This window comes from Solanum stenotomum, chromosome 1 (genome assembly GCF_019186545.1).
Source record: "Solanum stenotomum isolate F172 chromosome 1, ASM1918654v1, whole genome shotgun sequence".
Taxonomy (NCBI): Eukaryota; Viridiplantae; Streptophyta; class Magnoliopsida; order Solanales; family Solanaceae; genus Solanum; species Solanum stenotomum.
The window spans coordinates 15,604,095-15,623,345 of record NC_064282.1 but is presented as its reverse complement, the minus strand read 5'-3'; the positions used below and the strand labels follow the sequence as shown (position 1 = coordinate 15,623,345).

The following is a 19,251-nucleotide window of genomic DNA, read 5'->3' as shown; positions in this document are numbered from 1 at the left end:
GATTTAATTTTAAAAAATTAATCAAATTAACTATCAAGAATTAAAACATGACAAGTATTTGAAACAAATGGAGTAGTGAATCACCACCATATTTAAATTGCGTGACTATTTTTGAAAGCTGTGTAAATCAATTTGTAAAAATTCTATATAAGAGACAATTACAAATAGTTCATGACAGTAAATTAGGATAATAGGTTCATTTGTTGAAAAAAAATAACCCATGTTTTTAAATCTGGAGAGATATAGGAAATAAGAGTGAACTTTGTTAATAGAATTAAATTGAAACCTTCCTTTCAACTATGAAAGATAGCGATTAATTCATCAGTTTGTACATAGAAATTTAAAACTATAACTGATGTTATTTGAATTAATTGAATTATAATTATCTTGGTTATCCTCTTTGTTTCTATTTATATATCGTCCTTATTAAATATAGATAGTCCTTAATACTACATCTGTCCACTTTTAATTGTCATGATTTCATTTTTTAGAGTCAAACTATAAGAACTTTGACTAATATTTTATGATGTATTTTTCATCATATTGATATGCAAAAAATTACAATTTATAGTACTTTGCTTATAGCTTTTGAATATCTAATTTTTTTGTTTAAAAATATCGAATTAATGTAATTTAATTTAACTTTGAAAATTAGTCAAATAGACTTTCAATAAGGGCAACATGACAATTAAAAGTGGACGGATCGAGTATTTGTCATTTTAGAAAATCAATGCATAAATGACACTATTCTTTCTATTTTATCCTTGAGGGTTATTAGCCTTGAAAATATGAATTTGACTAACACATGAAAACTAAATGATTAATTTATGTTCATTGGTCAATTAATTAATCAAAATAAATTAGTTTATGTTCATTTATTGAAAACTTGACTATAAAGAAATATCAAATGAGGGTACAATGATCAACTCACATAGTTTTTTAAGGAATACGAAATCTAAAATAATGATTAATGACACACAAATAAAAACGGAGGGAATACTAAATTATCTTTTTCTTTTAGTATTGCGTGTGCTTGCCATCGTCTAGTTTTGTCGAAAAATCTAAGCCAATTAAGGGGTTGTCCTTATTTTTTCCTTGACTTAAAATTTTGTTAGTATTTTTGTACTATAATTTTGTTGACTGAAAAAATGCTCCGGACTTCTATAATTTTGTACGGCATTAATTTTCTTATATGTATAATATTTCATTTTCATATATATTTTCTTGGAAGAAAAAAAATAATTTGTTAGCATACCATGACACTTATTTTTCGATCCAAACAAGTAGCAACACTTGAGTCTAAAATTATTCATTTATTTGCTAATTAGGAAGTAAACAACATAAATTCTACTAGTTTAATGTCTAATTGTGTGCGCTAGCACTATTGTCCATATACCTAGCATGATCTAAAGAAACTCGAAGGGAGAAACCAACAAATTATGGTGAAAAATCAATGTGTCTAAGCTTGTGTGGGATTAGGATGACCAAAGGAAAGGGATAATAGAGGTTTTAGAGGGTGGGGTTCCAAGTTAATGCACAACCAGATGTTGTAAAACACATCGAAAATTTAATAAGCTTGATCAAATATATTATAAGTCAATCTTTAGAAGATATCAAATCAAATTATTTGTCCTTAATCGTGGTCTTCAGTGATCATCATAAAATACTTTGATGATCGGGTGGTAGACTGAAAGTTTTGTTAACATCATCATTTAGCGATGAGCCATGTGGTGCTTATTTCGAGGTAAAGATCATTGAACACTAAAAATAGATGTTCATTTTTATTTGTGAAGATTTTTGGAGAAAGCATAAGTGCTTGGCCAAAGTTGACAAGTATTTACTATGTTAAGAGTCGGGGGCAAATGCAGCCTAATAGAACTAAGTTCATCTAAATTCAATATTTTTGACGTGGAGTATTTATGTGTAAGAATTCATTGAAATTGCAATAATAATAAGTCTATAATTTTTATAAGTTCAATGCTAATAAACTTAAAAATTGAACCCATAAAGCTCAAAACCTGAATCTACCTCCGAAAATGAAGGCACTCACTCTTGCACACAGCTCACCTTAAGGTGGAGGTCGAGTAAAAAAAAAACCACACATATTAAAAGGGAAACCCGATGCATTAAAGCTTCTGCTATACACAAGGTCCGCGGAAGGGCCCGACCACAAAATGGAAGTGCACTAAAACCCACACATATTGAGAAAACAAAATGGTTGTTACAAGTAAGAACATAAATGTGCTTATCTATTCCAACTGGATTCTAACATGGACATTCTCCAGCATCACTTTACCCATGCTTCCAATAATTCCTTACTTGAAATTATAGTGTGATTCCTCTAGATTTGAGATTTCCATTATGATTGGCATTACCAAAACTACACATCACATGCCATTTGACTCCCTTAATTATTTAAAAAGAATTGATTTTTGCAACAAAAAAAAGGTCATCAACAATGTAGATACATAGATTTAAACTGCATCAAAGTATAGTAGCAATTCCAAAATCAGAAAAACAACTTAGTCGTTTGGAGATAAGACATCTGACAGATTGCTAAATCTAAGGGGTAGCTAAATTGGTCTAAGACACACCTTTTGGGAACACTAATAGTTCCTCATATATCCCAAAAAACATAAAAAAAGGTAATGCCCACAAAAGTCCAGCCAAAGAAAGAAAAAATCAATGCTGATTTTTGTATTTGAATTCATTAGGATACCTAAGCAAACCCATGTGAGAAACAATCATCATCCTATTAAAATAAACAACTTGATTAAAGCAACTTTTTGGACAGTTGACGGGTGACAAATTGATCATTCTAGTTGGAGTATTTAATTAACAATGTGCTGACCATAACAAAACAGTACACAACTTTATGGCTTCATTATAATAGTAATGCAACTACATCTTGTTACCATAGTATTAAGACAAACAAAATCTACTTTTACATTCTAGATCCCCCTGATGATTCGTCGAATCGACACAGTTAATCCACTACTAAAGCATATGATATGACTTTTTCCAGAATGCTTATACAGGTTGTGTCTAAGTTGCAGTAAAGGTTCTTTTTTTTCTGGTGCATATCAACATCATGCTATAAAACAGATAGATGTTAATACAGTGTAAACTTACCACTAGAGGACAAAGTTCCAAATGGTAGAATGATAACCAACTTTTGGTCCTGTAATCCTTTGAAAGATGATTAATTCATTCTTTATATCCTATCAGCAAAAAGAAAAGCTTTAGGTAGGATTTGCTTACTTTTTTGGATCTTCTTGAGCTCTTTCGGGCGGCTAGAGGTAGGTAGAGCCTATATTTTAAGAGTCCAACTGAAATCCAGTATTTCCCTAAACAGAATAAAAACATATATATGTATATATTTTATATATATATATAGAGAGAGAGAGAGAGAAAACCACTAAAATTTCAACAAATAATAAGTTCTAAAGCCATAATTCCGAAAGTACAATGAGTCCCATGCTAAGAACCTTTCAAGTTTAAATCCTGGATAGGCATGAGAGTATGGCTTGACCATCTCTCTTCAGGGACAGTTACTTAGATTTCAGAAAAAATAAGGAAATTAACTGATCATTTACTCTGCTTCTAGAATATGCCCTTTGCATATGTAGATAATTAATAAAACCAAACATGCCAAGTGGCAAACATAGAATTTTAATGGAAATATGAGTTGGAAGTTGGACTTCCAACTAGACATGCATTCAGTTATTATCCATGTCAAGTCAAAACCTTTCTGTATACATCTTCTTATCATTCACTGAATGCACTTACAAGTAATTTGCAAACAATATCATCAAATAACAAAACATAATATTATATAAAAAAACTTTCACACAAACAGAACTCCTATATACCTATGTTGCAATGATGGAACATGAGGAGATGTACAAGCTTATAAACTAACTACTCAAAGAATGATAACCATGCTTCTACTTTAACTTGGATCCAATCCCAACAAAATCCTTAACTGTAAAACCAACTTTCTCGAATTTACCATTCTCATTGGTCAATCTAAATTTTAAATAGTCAGAGCAAACAAATGACTTGTAGATTCTTGAATTTTCTTCACCAACTACATCATCAGGTGCCAAGATCACCTTCTCATCCTCAAAGCACCAAAAGAAAACTAAAGAAAAGCGGTTCACCGGCTTCTTCAGAATGACACGGTGCTCAGAGGATCTTAGTTTGTCATTGCTCCAAGCTTGCAGCATGTCACCAATATTTACCACAAGAGTTCCTTCGCATGGCAAAATATCCACCCACTTCCCATCCTTTGATCTTACTTGGAGGCCACCTAATTCATCTTGATAGACAATTGTTATGCAGCTCATATCAGTGTGCATACCAAGGCCTTCAACTTCCTGTTCTAAACTATCCGGGGGCGAGTAGTTATTTATCCTCAAGTATCCATGGCAATTACCAAATTCTGAGACATAATACTTCATTCCAAGTTCTTCTCCCAAGCTCATCAAGACAGTTTTCTGGATGACTTTCGCTAACTCTGTCATTTTGCCTCCATATTCTTGCAGTATTTCACTAAGAAGGAACACCATTTATCAGAGAATTAAATCAACCTTAGAGACATTAGAGAAAGGAGAATCTAAATGTTCTAAAATAGAATTACCTGAATTCTGAATTCCCTTCACCAGCAAGGGTATCCGCAGAACCCTTAGCAGAGTCAGAGAAGTCTGGTCCAGACACTTTAAGGCTTTCAAAGAATGGAGATGCAATGAAATGAGGAGTATAAGTTTTCAAAGACGAGTAAGGACCTGCTTTTAGTTTGGTCTCAGAAGGGAGGTTGAAGAGGTGTTTGGAGAGGCAATTAATTTTTCTGTAAAGATCATTGGAGATTCCATGATTGATAACATGAAAGAAGCCCCATTCTTTGCAGGCAGCAGCAAGAGAAGATAGAGTAGATGAGTTTGATGGTTGGGAGATATCCAAAATAGGAAGTTGTAATGGTGATTGGGATTCAAGAATCATTTTTTTAGAAGATGCTAAATATGTTTCTTGGTTAATCAAACCTTTAAAAGGACATGTAACTCTTCATTAAAGTTAATTTCAGAAAAGTCTCTTTCCAGTAGTTAAATTATTTATCTCATACATACATACATGCATGCAACACACATATTTCAACTTTTTAACTTCCATTTGGTGGAATATATTATGCGAGCGGATGTGACAACTGTGGCAGCCTTTTTCAGCTTCAATTAAAAAGTATGTTCACAAGTGATTGCCAATGATACTTAGGCATAAAACAGATATTCCTGTGCTTGAAGGATGACTTTGCATATTTGTAGAAGTCAATTCAAAGTGTTGATAGCTTTTAAAGTTTAATCTTAAGTTTCTGGTGCTTGTTGCAGCAACAAGCAAGTCATGTTTGAATTCATGGTCAAATTACAGTTCAACTTATCAACACAATAAAAATGATAGTTGTTGGTTCAGTATTTCAAGGATATAGAGTCCCACCTGACACCTAGTTTTCTTACATTAACTTTTAACAGAGATGCATAGGAACAAACTTCACCTATGCATGTTTCACAAATGACAAAGAGACTAAAATGTTATCTTATCCGCATTTAAACATGTAACTATTTCTTTGTGCACATAAGCAAATTTGTTCACTTGAGAGTAACATGAGTTGTTATTTGTCTTGGATGTTTTGGGAACAGACAAATTAGGGACTGTGTATTATAGGACTACTGCATGTACTATTACTATTTGATAGATAAATTGTTACTCTTTTGAAACCAAAAATAACCCACTCTTGATCTGTCAAATAAAAGCATGAGTTGTTAATGTGACAGAGATCAGTAACTGTTAAATTAAAGGTCAACACTTGCCTTCGCCATTAAATATGTTTCCTCCTATTTCCTATCTTAGGCATCACTAGTTACAAAAATTATATGAGTAATAGTACTTTCTGATTGTTTTAGGGATAGTAGAATTAAAGAAGAGAACACCAAATCTTTTCTACAGTGTTATTGCTTCATTAAAGCAAGCTCTTGCTTTTTCTACCCCACTCTTTTTATCCCCTTTCCTTTCATGTTCTCAGTAGTCAAACTTGAATACAAAGTGAAATCTTTTATAAATCTAAGCAACTATTAGATATAAACAAACAATCATCACATTCATAGTATCTGGTCAGAACCAAGTATCCAATTAGACAAGAAACTCTGAAATCCACTTAATTGACCCATAGAATAGAATTTATGCAGAAGAAATCCAAAATGATTCCTTACAAGTATATACCGGGAAAAAGATAAATGCATATGAAACATCCAGAACAATCAGATTGGGGTTCTAATTCTAAAAAGGGAGGTGGCACCTGAATCAATCAAAAAGCTTATTGAAATTGAAGGGAACTAAGACGATTAGCTTAGCTAGCATTCCGAGAGAATCTATTCATTTAGTCTGTTCATTGCTATCCTACAAGAAATAATGGAAGGGATAAATATACATATTTTATTGAAAACCATTAGTAGTAGACTAAGGAACAAGTTTAACTACTCGAAGAATTGCAATTGCGAGAATTCAAGGGCATGCAGAATTTGAGCTCACTGCTAAACTAGTACTTAGATATTTTTGGTGCCATCCACCATTTGTAAATGCATGCATAAGTATTTAACCTTGATTAGGAAAGAAGAAGAGACAAGTGATTGTACTAATTGTGTTTAGGATATTAGAATACCATCATATCCCTCCTTTCCACTCCTAAAAAGGGGGAGTTTTTTATAAGATTTTGTATGATAGGAAATAAGTTGAAATGTTATATGTAAGGTAAAAATAACTGGAATCACTTTGTAGTAAATACGCCTCATCTTACAGTCATCAAAGAATAGCTCTGGCTCTGTACGTACTTCTCTAAATCCCTAACAATACATGCTTCAGTTTAACAGTGGTATACCAGGTTTCAAGTTTACTCTAATACAAGCCATATCCGCCTCAAATATAGCACACAAGAACAAAATCTATTAAAACACCAGAATCTCAGAAACCAATATTTAAAACCATTTATGCATCCAATATCATAGGTGAAATTTCCAGTTGCAAATACAATGGCCATAGGAGAGAGCATGGATGATATTGTATAACAGTGTCCAGTTTACCAACTGACATGTTATGGTTTTAATGATAAAAGAGCCAATGTAAGAAAGGAAGCTAATGATTAATCTTTTGTTGAGTGCTGACAGAATTCGTTACTTGTAGGGACCAAACAAATATTCAATTCTTGGCAAGCCCTTTTTCTTTCTAAAAGAGTTAGGTATCGTGGCAGACATATTTGGTCCATCAAAAGGCACCAAATAAAGTTTCCAGTATCTCGACTAAAATCCATGAAACTCATAATTAGTGAGAGTTCTAGGTTAAGCAAGAAATCACAGGACATACTTCGAGGTTGATGTACGATTTAAAGATAGTGGTTGCACCTGTAAATATTAAATTCAAGTTAGAGGCATGGGTCACATGCATCCAACTAACATGCTTTACAAAATTTAATGCATATAGTTTGAGTCAGAGGTGGTGGTTGTTGAACTTGCATCCACAACTTACATATATGTAGGATTCGCCTCTGATTGAAGCCACAAAATATCAACTGAAATGCATGGAAGACGAAAAATCACAGAGAAAACTGATGCAACCATGACTTCTCTCACAAGGTTTACAAATTTATGGATTGCATACACATAGACGCCAATTTATGCCTGTATGGGAAATGGAAGATTTGAGACATAACCTCAGAGTCACCTTAGAAGGGACCCCTGAAAATTTTGCAATTATGGTCCACTTCTCATTTTGTTTTTGATCACCTGGCAGCAGCAGTCTACTAGATGTGACACTAAAGATTTTAACATGTAGAGAGCTACTGATGAGATTGTGCTTTTATGATCATTGAAACCATCTCTGAAGAAAAAACAAAGAGAAACATTAATAGATTATGATAAAAGAGAATCTACTACTCCAGTAAATGATCAAAAGTATCTGAATTATTTATGAGAACTCATAAACAGGACTCAATCTTACAAATAAAGTAGATAAACTGAACTAGGAAACCCCACTGTACAACTGAGAAGAACAGCTGAACTAACTTGTTTGGATGATTATTACCTAATAGTATCATATCGTTTTGTTACTTTGAATACAGTGTTTGTTTCGATTGTTATTTAAACTTTATTGTATGGTAATGTTAAATTCATCCTTACATAACCATGAAAAGTTCCATCTTATAGTGTTATTGCTTCGTTACCTTTTTTTTCTTCTCATTTTGCCATTGCTTGTAATTTAATAATCTTTTTTTATCCAAATAACTGTACCTTATACCCTGCTCTTTATGTAACAACAAGAAACAATACCATCTATTCAAACGCATCTTTCAAAACAATACAATAAGTTATGAAACGATATGTAATAACCATCCAAACAAGGACATTAGTAGCTATTAAAGTATAAAACTGCCACTTACAGAATACCAACAGGACCAAAAGCTGATTCTTTTTTCATTTTTCCTTCCAGGATCTACTTGAACAAATCTGCATCAATCCCTCTCTTTATCCTCGTCAGATAAGTAGGCGAATGAGAAATGAATTCAATTGGTGAAAATGCATACAAGGTGTTTGCTAAAATGTCAAAGAGACGTTTACTCGTCTAAAATATCCAGTTTGGTGAGGGAAAATAAAGCAATAGTGAAAATTGAACAGAATACAAGTAAAATTAACACGTTTCAATTTAATATTCCATTTTAATTGGTCTTTAGTACGGGATTTGAAAAATGATTTGAGGAATAAATAATTAAAGCTAAGATAATATTGGTGCAGCACCTCGATTAATTTCACATACTTATCACCTCCCACTAGCAATAAGTATCAGATAATCTATCTACCAAACCTAGAATAGATGGTTACTAGTACTAACTTTCACTAATCATAAGTATCGGATAACTCTGTCAGCCAAAACCTATAACATATGGTTAGTAATACTAATTAAGGGATAAAAAAGGGCAGCACTGTTTTATGATTTGAGGAATAAATAATTAAGATAAGATAATATTGGTGCGGCACCTCGATTAATTTCACATACTTATCACCTTCCACTAGCAATAAGTATCGGATAACTCTGTCTACCAAACCTAGAATAGATGGTTACTAGTACTAACTCCCACTAACCATAAGTATCGGATAACTCTGTCCGCCAAAACCTATAACATATGGTTACTAATACTAATTAAGGGATAAAAAAAGGGCAGCACTGTTTTTATCTTATTTTAGCCTTGAGGTTCGTCACCTTAGACAGTGCTGCTATGCCAATATGCATAAATTCTTCTCTTTTCATCTAGCACATGTATTTATGCAGTATAATCCAACACTTATGAGCTCTGTTTTTGGCGTAGGCTAAATGATTTCATTTGATGGAAATGCATGCATACAAGATGTTTGCTAAAATGTCAAAGAGATGTTACTCGTCAAGAATTTCATTAACTTTTCGCGAAAGCTCTTTTTTCGTGGACCCAATTAAGTTTGCTGAAAAACAAAATGTGAGAGCATGGACATCACAGATATCCAGTTTGGTGAGGGAAAACCAATCCATAGAGGCCATCAACTTGTTCAAAACAATGCTAAAAGATGAACACAAACCCAATTATGTTACAGTTTTAAGTGTTATGAGAGCTGCCGAAAAATGGCAGCCTATGGTGAGAGGAATTCATGGGTTTACTATCAAAATGGGATTTGAAATTGAACTACCTGTTGTAACGGCTCTTGTTGGTGTTTACTCTATTTGGGATATGGATACTGCATGGCAATTGTTTAATCACACAAAGGGGAAAGATATAATTTTGTGGAGTGCAATGGCTTCAGCCTGTGTCAAGAGTGGAGAGTATGTCGAGGCTATTGAGCTTTTCAGGGAAATGCAACTTTGTGGTGTGGAGCCAAATTATGTTAGCATTGTGGGGATTGTCCCTGCTTGTGCCAGTCTTGGTGCTCTGAGTATTGGAAAAGAAATTCACGCTTATTCAATAAAAGTTTCGTCTATATCCCATGTTAATATCCAAAATTCGCTTGTGGATATGTATGCTAAATGTGGGAGTTTGAAGGCTTCCATTACTGTTTTTCGTGGAATAGAGAAGAAGGATCTTGTTTCATGGAGGAGTATGATTCATGGATGTGTAGCAAATGGTTGTTTCAATGAGGCTTTGAGCTTGTTCTCTGAGATGAGGTATTGTTGCTTTGAACTGGATGAGGGTGTTATTCGTGAAGTGATTGGAGCATTGTCACAACTGGATGAGATTAAAATTGGACAGTGTTTTCACAGCTTCGCGCTCAAGCAGGGATTTCTGGGATGTGTTTCAGTAGTGACTGCTCTTCTTCACATGTATGGCGGTTTTGGTGATATTGAGTCGGCTAGGAGCCTGTTTGATCCCCTAAAATCAAAAGATCTTGTTGCCTGGAGTACCATGATAGCAGCTTATGCCCAAAGTGAGTGCCCTACTAATGCACTTGATATATATCGACAGATGCAATCAGCAAATGAGAAGCCTAATGAAATCATCTATGTTAGTTTAATACAGGCTTGTTCTTCGATCGCTGCTGAAGTGATTGGAGAAGGGGTACACGCACAAGTGATAAAATTGGGAAATACATCCAATGCATTTTTGATATCCTCACTTATTGACATGTATTGCAGATTTGGATGCATAAGCCAAGGACAGGCAATTTTCAGTGAATGTCCTAACATAGATCTTATCTGTTGGAGCTCAATGATCAATGGTTATGGAATAAATGGGCATGGAAATGAGGCTCTTCAGTGTTTCTCAGACATGTTAAACTCTGGGATAAAACCAAATGATGTTGTTTTCGTTTCTGTTCTATCTGCATGTAGCCATTGTGGTCTTGAATATGAGGGGTGGAACTGGTTTCATGCTATGGAAGAGCAATTCGGTGTTACTCCAAAACTTGCACATTATGCTTGCATGGTTGATATACTTAGTCGTCAAGGCAATATAGAAGAAGCTTTTGAATTTGTCAACAACATGCCTATTGAGCCTGATAAGAGGATATGGGGAACTCTGCTTGCTGGTTGTAGAAAGACTCGTGTATCAGTTGAAATCTCTGAAACTATTTCCAAACAGCTTATTGCTTTAGACCCAGAAAATACCAGCTATTTTGATATTCTATCAAACCTATACGCAGAGCAGGGCAGATGGAAAGATGTCAAACAGTTGAGACAACTCAAGGATGAGAAGAATTTGAAGAAAGAGATGGGTTATAGCTTAATTGAAACCAGTGTGTAGAAAGGTACAAAAATAAACCGTACGTTATCTACTTGGAAACCCAGTCATAAATTTGTGGAATTCTATGTCTTCTTCAAACTGTCCTCTTATTTGCCAATTTGTTGTCTTGACTCTTGTTCCAACCAAAATTTTTGAGAAGTTGGACAATGACAATCTCAATAATTCATCTCTATGTTCTGAAGTGAGTTTCACCTTTAGAGACACTTGAAATACCTTGCTCTTCATTGGGTACTACGTGACAAGATAACAATGTCCAAAACAGAAGTATGACGTGCCAAATTGATAGTAGTATTCTACTTAAGAGTTAGTTATATAATACAGACCAATATTATAAGGGTCTGAATGCTTCCTTAACTCTGAATGACAGCTACAGTTTAGGAGGAATTCAATTGATCGATGTTAGTCAACTCTTACAATTGTTGGAACCTATTACTCTTGATATCAACAAGGCAGATTACCAGTGATGGGCAGTAGCAAAATATGGATGTTTTCCAGTCAAGAACATTTGATACATTATTACAAAAGAAAGCAGGCCATTGGGACATGGCCTTGGAAGATGTTATGGAAGACTAAAGCTCCAACAAAGATGGCTTGCTTTGGATGAACAGATTACAAAGTATTGGTTATGCCATGTGCAGTAGACTCAATCTTTGTGAAGAAGGGCAAGAAACCACTGACCTCCTGCTTCTACATTGCATATTTACAAAGTAAGTCTGGTACCTTTTTTCGAATATTTATGGGGTGCATTGGAATCTGCTATACATCTCCTGAGTTGCTGCTAAGTTCAACTCAGATAATAGCAGAAACTGTCATATCATTCGTCTAATTGGCTTTCGGGTATGTTTGGGGGACTTGATAGTTGTGGAGTTTGAGACTTTCATAACATATAGTGGATGTCAAAGAAAACTTGTGTGTAACCTATTTCAGTATTGTTATAGAACAAACCATTATGTGTCTCTGTATAAAATGTTGAGATTAATAGTTTTGTTTGCTATAGTATTCAGCTTATAGAATATAGAGCAGTTTACGTGACATTAGCTATCAATATTTGTCTTTTCAAGATGATACACAATGCACATTGAGTAGTTTAGCCCATCAATGTAAATATCAGATCTTTCAGGTTGAACATAATCTCATCGGATTCGTTGTATAAGTATTGTCTCTGAATCTATCGTGCAAAAATCATTGTACCATCTTAAAATTATGAGTAGGATAATTCAAGTATCTCAACAGTTGGAGGAGACTCAGAACATTTCCCAGTTGAGATGGGGCTGCACCAGGGATCAGTCCTAAGCCCTTTCCTATTTGCTTTGGTGATGGACGAGTTGACGCGGTCCATTCAGGAGACGGTCCCGTGGTGTATGTTATTTGCGGATGACATAGTACTGATTGATGAGACGCGGGACAGAGTTAATGCGCGGTTGGAGGTGTGGAGACAAACGCTGGAGTCCAAAGGGTTTAGGTTGAGTAGGACCAAAACAGAATATTTGGGGTGCAAATTTAGCGATGGGTTGGACGAGACAGATGTGGAAGTGAGACTTGCCGCACAAGTCATTCCTAAGAAGGAAAGTTTTAGGTATCTTGGGGCTGTAATCCAAGGGAGTGGCGACATCGACGACGATGTCACACATCGCGTTGGGGCTGCTTGGATGAAATGGAGGCTTGCCTCTGGAGTATTGTGTGATAAGAAAATTTCACCGAAACTTAAAGGTAAGTTCTACAGAGTGGTAGTTAGACCGGCCTTGTTGTATGGAGCGGAGTGTTGGCCAGTTAAGAACGCACATGTTCATAAAATGCATGTTGCGGAGATGAGGATGTTGAGATGGATGTGTGGACACACTAGGAGCGACAAGATTAGGAATGAGGTTATCCGGGAGAAGGTGGGAGTGGCCTCTGTGGTGGACAAGCTGAGGGAAGCGAGACTGAGATGGTTTGGACATGTGAAGAGACGGAGCGCAGACGCCCCAGTGAGGAGGTGCGAGGTAATGGTGGTAGAGGGTACGCGGAGGGGTAGAGGTAGGCCCAAGAAGTATTGGGAAGAGGTGATTAGACAAGACTTGGCTATGCTTCACATTACCGAGGACATGACTCTAGATAGGAAGGAGTGGAGATCGCGTATTAAGGTTGAAGGTTAGTAGGGCTAGCGTGTGTCTTCCCTTGAGAGGGTTTGGGTTGTTAGCGTTTGGAGTAGTCCTTACCTTATGCTGTTTACTGCGTTTCACTCCCTTTATCTTTCTTGATGTTATTGTCTCATTTGTTGATTATACGCTATCTTTTGTATTGGCTGTTTTGTTTTATATATATCTCTCCTGTCACTTTGAGGTGTTGTTCTTGAGCTGAGGGTCTCCTGGAAACAGCCTCTCTACCTCCACGAGGTAGTGGCAAGGTCTGCGTATTATTTACCCTTCCCAGACCCCACCTAGTGGGATTCCACTGGGTTGTTGTTGTTGTTGTTGTTGATAATTCAAGTATCTCGAGGCACGACAAGGCTAACACTGTTATAGTGGTCAAACATGTATCAAAGCTTCTGAAATCTCCACTCAATAGTAATTTAAAAAAATAAAATTAACCAAACCTTATGAAAATAAAATAATTAAGACAGTTTTGAAATGTTAGTTACGATTATACATTATAGAATAACTAAAAAAATTGATACGAACCAAACTACTGAGACCCCTAATTTGTTTACACAAAGTTGCATCAAAAGACTAGAATTTTATTGAAAGTCAAAGTTTATCCAAATTATTTATTTATGCAAGCGAAATTTTGCATGCGACCTTTACCATCACTTGTTATTAAAAAAAAAAAAGATATTTTATGTAGTTGTTGTAAAGCAAAAAATAGATTGAACTATCTACCAGTACAAGAGTTTTTAGTTTTTCAATACTTTTTTCTGTGAATATAATTACACTAATCATGAGTTAATTTCTCAAATGGTTATTAAATTTATAATTTATTTTATAAAATTATTAAACTATTCATTGTTATTAATAGTTACTTATAAATAATTTCTTACAAGATAATTATGGTCGAAAATTAGAAAGAGGAAAGAGAAAAATATATGAATTTCTTGAAAAAAAATATTTAATCGAACTTTGTTAAGAATTTTTTTTTTCCTTTTCTTTGTTTATTGTTGTTGACAATTCCATTATGATTCATGTTTTTGCGCATATTAAGAGCCATTTAACTAAACCTCAATATTTTATTAGCAAATAGTCAAGAGACTATGGATGTGTTCATATTTTTCAATATTCTCGTATTTGCTTGGTCAAAAAAAATTATAAATATTTTTTTTGAAAATATAAATTCCTTAAAAATGAAGAAAAATGATTTTTCGGAGGAAAATAAGCTCTACAAGTATACCACATGTTCACCCTCACAACGTTGCCTCCATCCCTACCATCTATTCTTTTACTTCCTCGCATAATATTTGTCTAGATTATATATAAATACTTTTAAAATAATATTTTACTTTTATACTTTCGTAGATGTCGAACCCCCTTCGGCTACTTCGTGTGTCTATTTCTTCAGATATTGAAAACTTTGGCTCCGCCACTGGTATGTATCACACGAGCTTAAGAGAAAATAAGAGTTGCAAGCACGTCTTCCACTAACTTATAACTTCTTCGTTAGAGAATGATTCATCCCCTTCTACTCCTATTTTTTTATACTCTTTTTCTTCAAGTCCTCCATAATATAATTATATACTATATGCTTTATTAAATTATATATTCACATGCCTCATTGCTTAAACTCCCGACAATAGTAACTACCCTATTATTTATTTTATATATATTAAAAATAAGCATTTTCTTGGTTATTCATACTTTCTTATTTTCTTTTTTCTATTATCATAATTATTGGTTTATTTTACCCTTTTTTTTCTGTCCTTATTAATGAAATTTGCTTATAATCTAACCTTTCATTGAATAAAATCACAACTTCAATATAAAATTAGTGACAAAAAATCTAGTTATCCCTAGATGCGTCGTAATAATTTTTTTGTAACATATTATCAAGATTTCAAAAATGCAAGTTTATATTCTCAACAGATAATAAATTGACAAAAAAATCTACATTGGAAAAAAATATCACCGTAAAGTTTTATATTACCTTTAATTGAATCTTTATATATATTCCAAATATTATCTATTGGTCGCCAATAACTCATATTGTAATAATCCAATAATATTACATCTAATTATAACTAAATATTAATCAATTAAATGCCAGTACATCTCAAATTTTAAATCTAATCCAAACTTGAAAAATTTATTAAAAATCAAATAACAATATTACATCTAATTAACTAAATAACAAACAACTAAATGCCAGTTTATCTCTAATTTTAAATTTAATCCAAACTTTGTAAAATTCATTGAAAACCAAATAACAATATTACATCTAAATAACAAACAACTAAATGCCAGTATATCTCTAATATTAAATCTAATCCAAACTTTATAAAATTTATTAAGAACCAATTTAACAATATTGAATCTAATTAACTAACTAATAATCAACTAAATGCCAGCTTATCTCTAATTTTAAAGCTAATCCAAACTTTGTAAAATTTATTAATAACCGCCCCACTTATTCAAATTCCTTCATTTCAAGAAAAAAAAAACTTTTTTTTGGTGAATAAGAATTTGATTATTAAATTGTAATAACTGCAGTAAAGACAAATTCTTTAATTTTTTAATTCCACCAAATCTAATTTTTAAATTTTATTTGACCTCATAACAATACATCCCTTGAGTTCAAGGAAGCATCTCATGGACCAGCTCATTCGTGTGTACAACATTAATATATTTATCATGCAATTAAAAATTAATATAATCATATTATAAAATTTTAATTAATTTATTAAAAAAATTATATAAACCATATAATGCATGCCTCATTGTACATTTTCAAGAAAAGTCCACCACTTTATCAGCCATTTTCAGCAAAAGGGTGTTCAAGATTTGATTTTTCTTGAGAAAAAATAAATCAAGATTTGATTTTATTTTATTTTTTGATGAAATAAATCAAGATTTGATTTTTGGAAGAAAAGGGGTTGGAAAAAAAAGAAGAAAATTTAAGGAGGGAGCAGTTTCAAACTTTCAAAAAAAATCTGTGAAGATTGCTTTTTTATTTACAAATTTTGCTGCATATTCAGAGAGTTAGTATAAAAAGTTATAGTTAACAATGACAAATGCTGTTTTTCTTTTGCTTTTGTCTCTAAAGAGTATAAATTATTTTACTTTTTGCTTTTAGCAGTAGAAGATTCTGTGGTTTTATAAAAGTTCTTAGTTTGAAATCAGTCATCAATTTTCTTGAACTTGTGCTTACAAATCTTGAAACTACTTTTGTGTCAATGCAGATTTGATCGCGGAGTTTACTGATCAAAATGGATAACATTTCAAGTACTGATGAAAGTTATGATGTGGGATATGGATATCAGCCATCACCTTCTTCTGTGGATGATCAATCACCAACTGAAACAACAGGTCTTTCGACGTTGAGTGGCAATTCTTTTGCTTATTGCAGAACAAACTCAGAGACTTCAGCTTTTTCTGAGCATACAGATGAGAATAGCTGGTCTGAGACAGGTTCTCCTTTGAGCTCGCGGAGTTTGAAGTCTCCTACTCGTGCAGTGCTTTCGAGACTAGGAATGAGGCAGCACAAGACAATTGCAGATGATCCTGACACTGTAGATTTAGGTAACTTTACATTTGACAGTTACAAAGTTTTTTTAAGTTTTATATGAATTTGCTAACTTTTTGTGTTGGAAAATCGATAGAGCTTGAATTGATGAAGGAGAGATTTTCGAAGCTGTTATTGGGAGAGGACATGTCAGGAGGAGGCAAAGGGGTAGCAACAGCAGTGACAATATCAAACTCTATCACAAATCTTTATGGTAAAAGTTGCTCAAATACATCAAGTGAAATTTTGTTATGTTTCTTGTTTTACTGATTGGTGTTTTTTTGTTCTTCAGCATCTGTGTTTGGTCAACACCAAAGATTGGAGCCTTTACATCCTGACAAGAAAATAATGTGGAAGAGAGAAATGAATTGTCTCTTATCTGTATGTGATTACATTGTAGAATTTGTTAGTACATCACAGATGCTACAAGATGGAACCACTATTGAGGTGAAAAAAAAAATTAGCAGAAGAATTACTCTCATTTCAGTTTTTGCTTATCTAAGAGTGTTAGTTAACACAATGTCAATACTTTCAGGCGTTGACAAGCAGGCCGCGGTCAGATATTCACATCAACCTTCCTGCATTGAGAAAACTCGATACCATGCTCCTCGTAAGACCACAACTATTATCTCCAAAAACCAAAAATTTTACAGTCAAATGCTGATTCTGAATTAGCCAGGGTAAAGCTAAAATTGATATCTTTACAGGAAATCTTGGACAGTTTTGAGGCCACAGAGTTCTGGTATGCTGAGAAAGGAAGCATGTCAAACAACTCAACACGTGCTGGATCGTTTAGGAAGATTGTTCAGGTACAGCCTCAGCCTCAGCGTAAGGAAGAGAAGTGGTGGTTACCAGTTGTTTGTGTTCCTTCTGGTGGCATCACTGAGAAGGAAAGGAAGCACTTGAGACACAAACGCGATTGTGCCAACCAAATTCACAAAGCAGCAATGGCCATCAATAGCAGCATCCTTGCTGAAATGGAAATCCCAGAATCATACATGACATCACTCCCTAAGGTACCTTTCATGACATGTATCGAATACTTGTTTGATTAAATAATATTCAAATTATAATACACAAACATGGAAATTGCAGTACTAATGAGGAGGTAATTTTTCTACAGAGTGGAAAGGCAAGTGTTGGAGACTCTATGTATCGCCACATGTATTCAGCAGAGAAATTTTCCCCTGAACAGCTCCTTGACAGTCTAAACATAAGCTCTGAACATGAAGCTTTAGAGCTTGCTGACAAAGTAGAAGCTTCAATGTATACATGGAGACGTAAATCATGCTTGCCTCAAGCGAAATCATCATGGATCATGGTAAAAGATCTAGTCACTGATGATCGAACTGATAAGAATAATGTTTTAGCAGAACGAGCAGAAAGTTTGTTGTATTGTTTGAAGCAAAGGTATCCTGAACTCTCACAAACAACATTGGACACAAGCAAGATTCATTTCAATAGGGTAAAGTTTTACACAAATCTTCTTTGAGTCCATGACTTACACTTGTTTTATCATTCTTGAATAGATAACAAATGAGATACTGATTCTTGCAGGATGTTGGCAAGGCAATCTTGGAGAGCTATTCTAGAGTACTAGAAAGTTTGGCGTTCAACGTTGTTGCTTGGATCGAAGATGTACTTTTTGTAGATAAGACAATGAAAAACCAAGAAGAATAGGAACTGCAGTAAGCAAAACCTTTTTTGATTACTGAATAGGATAGAACCAAGTAGAGAACTCGAACAATGGAGGATCAATTTTACTATGTGAAACCAAATTGATTGTGTAATTTGGGAGTAGTACTCAAACTTGGAAAACATGTTTTGTTTTTAACTTGATGATTTTGTATATTTATAACTTAAATCCAAGAAGCAAATTCTGTAGTTTTTCATTCTTTATTCTGTTAGATCCTTCAATGAGGACATTTTGGGTCAGTTCAGTTACACCTGCATTTGCCAGAATATTTGCCGCTTATACAAATGCTGACAGAATAAGGAATAGTTTTTGGTACTTGAGAAGAACTAAAAGAACGTACATATTTTGGTGATTTTTACATGCTCGGATGGTTAAATTTTTTGAAAAATATTTCTTTATGAAAACAAGTGTTTTTTTTTTTAAAAAATAAGGAAATTCCACAATGATTTGTCTAAGATTAATCATGTTCACCTCCACCCAAACAAGAACGGCATGTATCATTGCATTAACTGGTAATGTTTCTTTCCTTCCTTCCTAGCCAACCAAAAGAATAATGAAACCCCAA

The 19,251-nt window shown here is 33.9% G+C and overlaps 4 protein-coding genes across 5 annotated transcripts in view; 2 read left to right on the top strand and 2 right to left on the bottom strand.

The window, feature by feature from the left end:
* LOC125845665 (60S ribosomal protein L36-2-like) overlaps positions 1–19,251 on the bottom strand; it is a 102,050-nt gene that overhangs the window by 30,236 nt on the left and 52,563 nt on the right. The gene's annotated exons all lie outside the window — the stretch shown is intronic.
* Positions 3,597–8,727, bottom strand: LOC125845652 (gibberellin 20-oxidase-like protein). Of its 2 annotated transcripts, none has more exons than XM_049525202.1 (3): positions 8,480–8,727; positions 4,643–7,920; positions 3,597–4,554 (listed from the first exon to the last, which is right to left on the bottom strand). In XM_049525202.1, exons 2-3 carry the CDS (start codon positions 4,999–5,001, stop codon positions 3,948–3,950), a joined length of 966 nt encoding a protein of 321 aa, XP_049381159.1. In that variant the 5' UTR covers positions 5,002–7,920; positions 8,480–8,727; the 3' UTR covers positions 3,597–3,947. The 2 variants fall into 2 exon arrangements, with proteins under 2 accessions (XP_049381159.1, XP_049381163.1); XM_049525206.1 differs by lacking the exon at positions 8,480–8,727 and adding an exon at positions 8,041–8,114.
* On the top strand, positions 9,455–11,302 carry LOC125858570 (pentatricopeptide repeat-containing protein At4g33990-like). Its single transcript, XM_049538424.1, has one exon. It carries the CDS (start codon positions 9,455–9,457, stop codon positions 11,300–11,302), a length of 1,848 nt encoding a protein of 615 aa, XP_049394381.1.
* Positions 16,627–18,927, top strand: LOC125845632 (rop guanine nucleotide exchange factor 3). The gene is made up of 7 exons (XM_049525185.1): positions 16,627–17,007; positions 17,088–17,204; positions 17,283–17,437; positions 17,526–17,600; positions 17,698–18,006; positions 18,114–18,455; positions 18,548–18,927. The coding sequence occupies exons 1-7, from the start codon at positions 16,695–16,697 to the stop codon at positions 18,668–18,670; spliced, it is 1,434 nt and encodes a 477-aa protein (XP_049381142.1). The 5' UTR covers positions 16,627–16,694; the 3' UTR covers positions 18,671–18,927.